The sequence below is a fragment of the Monopterus albus genome, unplaced genomic scaffold (genome assembly GCF_001952655.1).
Source record: "Monopterus albus unplaced genomic scaffold, M_albus_1.0 scaffold316.1, whole genome shotgun sequence".
NCBI classification, from domain to species: domain Eukaryota; kingdom Metazoa; phylum Chordata; class Actinopteri; order Synbranchiformes; family Synbranchidae; genus Monopterus; species Monopterus albus.
In genome coordinates, this window is record NW_018128196.1 from 203,683 (window position 1) to 207,438 (window position 3,756).

Genomic DNA, 3,756 nt, shown 5'->3' on the forward strand with positions numbered 1-3,756 from the left:
AGCTGAGCCCCTGCCCCAGCTTCCTGGACTGGACGGTGTGAGGAGCAGCAGCTGCCGGACAGGCTCAGTAAATTGGCTCTCTGTGAATCCAACAGAGAGAACACAGCCATCAGATAAGTGAGCAGTCGAGGTGCCAGCTGCGGACACGCCGTTATCAGAGCCCGGCGTGCTCAGGAAACGCGCCTGCTGACAAGGGCCCTCTGCAGACGAACGTGATGAAGATAACTGAGCTGTCTGTTACTCAGAGCTGGAGACGCGCTCTCGGTCAGACTAACTGTTATGTGTCCTAGTTTGCATCTGACCGCCAGGAACAAGGCGAAAGATGAGTGACTGCTGAGCTGTCTGTTGCTCAGAGCTGGAGACGTGCTCTCGGTCAGACTAACAGTTATGTGTCCTAGTTTGCATCTGACCACCAGGAACAAGGCGAAAGATGAGTGACTGGGCAGTGACATGAGGCTGGGCCCCCAGAGGCAGTCTGCGGCGCATCCTGTTTCACACACACAACTGTCGCCTCCTCACTACACATGAGTGTGTGGTGCTCAGGTTTCCATTTGTTTTAAGCAGTGAGACATGACAAAAGGAGCAGGAGGACTCTGAGTCATGGCTGCATGTTGTAGACCTGGTGAAACGAGCCGACCTGGTGCTGCTTGGTGCCTGCTCTGTGGTAAAAGGAGCCTTACATTAAAATTCAGTTTAAATGAATTTAGTTGAAGCTCACATGATCCATGTGGGGACATTTAACCCTCCAGCTGAACTGCTGCCCATGTTTGCACAGCTGGAGGGGTCTATGCGGCTCAGTGGGGATGTAAACATGTCACTGCTCAGGTCCATGAGGCTCCTGCAAGCACCGTCCAGAATTTGAGTGTGCAAGCTGACTGCATGTGTGAAAACACATGCCTGCACATGCACTCAGTGAAGTATCAACAGAAGTACATGCATGTGCACAGCCAGCTCTGTTCTTCAGATATTCAGCACATTAGAAACAGGGCGAGGTTCTTAGAAGTCCACAGCCACTGATTCTCTGCAACCAAGAGTCCGGAGATGCTTCAGCTAGGAGGAGGCCATGAGGCAGACCAGAACACACCGGAGGGACTGGGTGTCCCATCTGGCCTGGGAACGCCTCGGAATCCTCCAGGGGCAGCTGGAAGCTGGTCAGGAGATCCCGATGCCACCTCAGCAGAAAATGAATGGAGCCACCAACAGCACTGTGGTCACATGACTCTGGGAAAATAGCCCTGACCTGTGAGTCCAAGTGTGTAGCCTTCATACATGCTGGTTTTTTCCATGCGTCACCTCTTTGTCTCTTTGCTCTAGTCGTTGGCAGCGGGCTGTCAGTGTGCTGCAGTTGAGCAATCGTGGCTGTTTGTCCTCTGACTAGTACACCTGGTGTTTACAACATCTGGGGCAGCTCATCTAGTGAAGCACAGCGATGGAGCCTAACTGAAGTACTGCACTTGGTCTGAAGTACTTGGACAAGTACAACCATTTTAGGCAGATTAACACTTCTACTTCACTATACTTTAGAGGCAAATACTGCAGTACGTTTACCCCACACCAGTGAAAAACATGCATCTCCAGTGTTTGGTGAATTCTTTTGTCCTTTTTTGATCAACAGAAGGGTGAGTAAATAACCTTAAACATGCACGTTCCCCCCCCCCCCAAAAGTATATGTACTGTATATAATAAAGGTATAAGTGCCCCAAAAATAACTTCAAAAAGTGAGCTTTTAAATCCAGGACTTGTACTTGTAGTGGAGTATATTTACAATGTATTACTGTTATTTAACTAAAGCATTTGAGTGCTTCTTCCAACACTGGTTAAGTAACTTTGTCAGAAAGATGTGGGACCACACTATGACACGACTGTTAAAGAAAAACACAGCGGCGTCCTCTGACAGCCTGACTTCCTATTTCAGGCAGATCAGTGCAAACCACAGCTGAGAAAAGAATCTGCCCCACGTTCCCGGCAGTTGCACAAGGATTTAACATCAGTGTGCAAAGTTACAGGAGGGGGTGGGCGGCTTCCTGTACGTTTGTTAACTTTCTTGTCTGACCTGTGGTTTTAGGGCCCGAATTCTTTGTCCTAAACTGTCTGTAATCCAGGTTTTCACCACTGTTGGAACCTGAAGTCAAAGGCTGCAGCCTCCTGTGGATCAGTATGAGCGGAGGCCAACAGCAGCTACGTCACCGCATTCTCTGGAGGCCGGGAGTCAGAACATTTGGGTGGGGGGCATTTGGAAAGGCATCCTGTTGCACACGCTCAGTGGGGTTCATATCAGGAGCAGATTACCCTTCTTGCAAATGTTCCCAGTTTCCTGTGCACAGAAACAAACCTGAGGCTGGTCTGTTTGTCTTCAGCAGCTGCTCTGGGCTCTCACTCTGCAGAATAAAGCCCGGGGGCCTGATAAGCTTCAGCTGATAGTGATAAAGCTAGCACTGGCCTTCACTCGAGTTTCCCATGAGCCTTTCACGCAGGAGGGATGATGAGTAACTTTCTTCACCCTCCGGAACCAAGCAGGTGTCCTCAGTAATTCTCTCCATCTGGGCCTTGTTTCAAAATGCCAAGAAGATAAATTCCATTGCACTAAAAATGTCAGTGACGCCTGTTTGTGGTGTTTCAGTGTTTCCCACAGCCTGAGAACCGGCACCACCCCCTCTTTGCAGAGTCACGTGCACACCACATGACTGCAGCAGTGCCATTTACATAGAGTCCGATCTGGTTGTACGGCGCCTTTCACACAGGTCGGTGCAGTCTGCAGTGCACGACAGAGGACCGGCAAAACACTGAATACAGGGGGGCTTTAAGAATGAGACTGGTGCACTGAATTTAAATGGTTAAACAAAGACAAATGAAAAATAATCAGTAAAATAGTTTAAAAATAAAACCTATAAGGAGGAATGTTAGTAGATCAAATGAATAAATAAATAGTGGCCGTAAAATAATGTGATGTGCAGATGCGATGAAAAAGTTTAGATTTAAAGACTTGAGCTGCTTCACCAGAGGGTTTCGTCCTGCACTTCGTGTGTCGCTCAGGTTATCTGTGAAGCACATCTTTAAACAGGAAGACAGTGCGTCTTATGGGAGCCGCTCACATCCAGTGTTTCCTTGGCTCATATTTCTGTGGTCCTGTCTGTTCCACACACAGCGGGCCAGAGGAGACGTCTGCTGTCTTCACGGCGTCCTCTCTGACGGGCCTGATGTGTCTAACGCTGCGTGCATGTTGTGTCTGTTGCAGGACTGGGTGACGGCCACCGACATCAGTGTGGCCTTGAACAGGCTCAACACGTTTGGAGACGAGGTGTTCAACGACCCCAAGGTCCTCAAGTCCTACTACTACGCCATCTCCGACTTCGCTGTGGGAGGAAGGTAAAGGTCTTAGAACAGACTAAATGTATGCAAACTGGAGTTGGTAGCTCTGGGACGGCCCAGACAAGCACATGTGTATGTGGATCCACTGTGCAGCTCCGTGATGCTTGCTGTGCCACAGAGTAGAAACCAAACCCGTCTGCAGCCTGAGGCTCAGGGAACCTGCTCAAAGGAAGTGTTACTGAATGAGTGAGGGTGGTCTGGTAATTTTGTGGGTCGTGGTCTTGGTGTGTGGCTGTATGCTCACTTTCCCTGTGGCCTGCACAGGAATCCATTCGACAACTCCTTTTCCTGAGCGTCTGCAATAAAAGGTTTCGACAGGCATTACAAGTGTTCATCAGGCTGCTGCTGCACAGCCTGTGTGTCCATAATCTGTGTGAAATGTGGAGC

General features: G+C 49.4%; 1 protein-coding gene across 1 annotated transcript in view; it reads left to right on the forward strand.

Moving 5' to 3' along the window:
* lamc1 (laminin, gamma 1) overlaps positions 1-3,756 on the forward strand; it is a 47,968-nt gene that overhangs the window by 27,050 nt on the left and 17,162 nt on the right. The window contains exon 3 of the mRNA XM_020623922.1: positions 3,236-3,366. Coding sequence (XP_020479578.1) covers positions 3,236-3,366 — 131 coding nt within the window. The remainder of the gene's footprint in view (positions 1-3,235; positions 3,367-3,756) is intronic.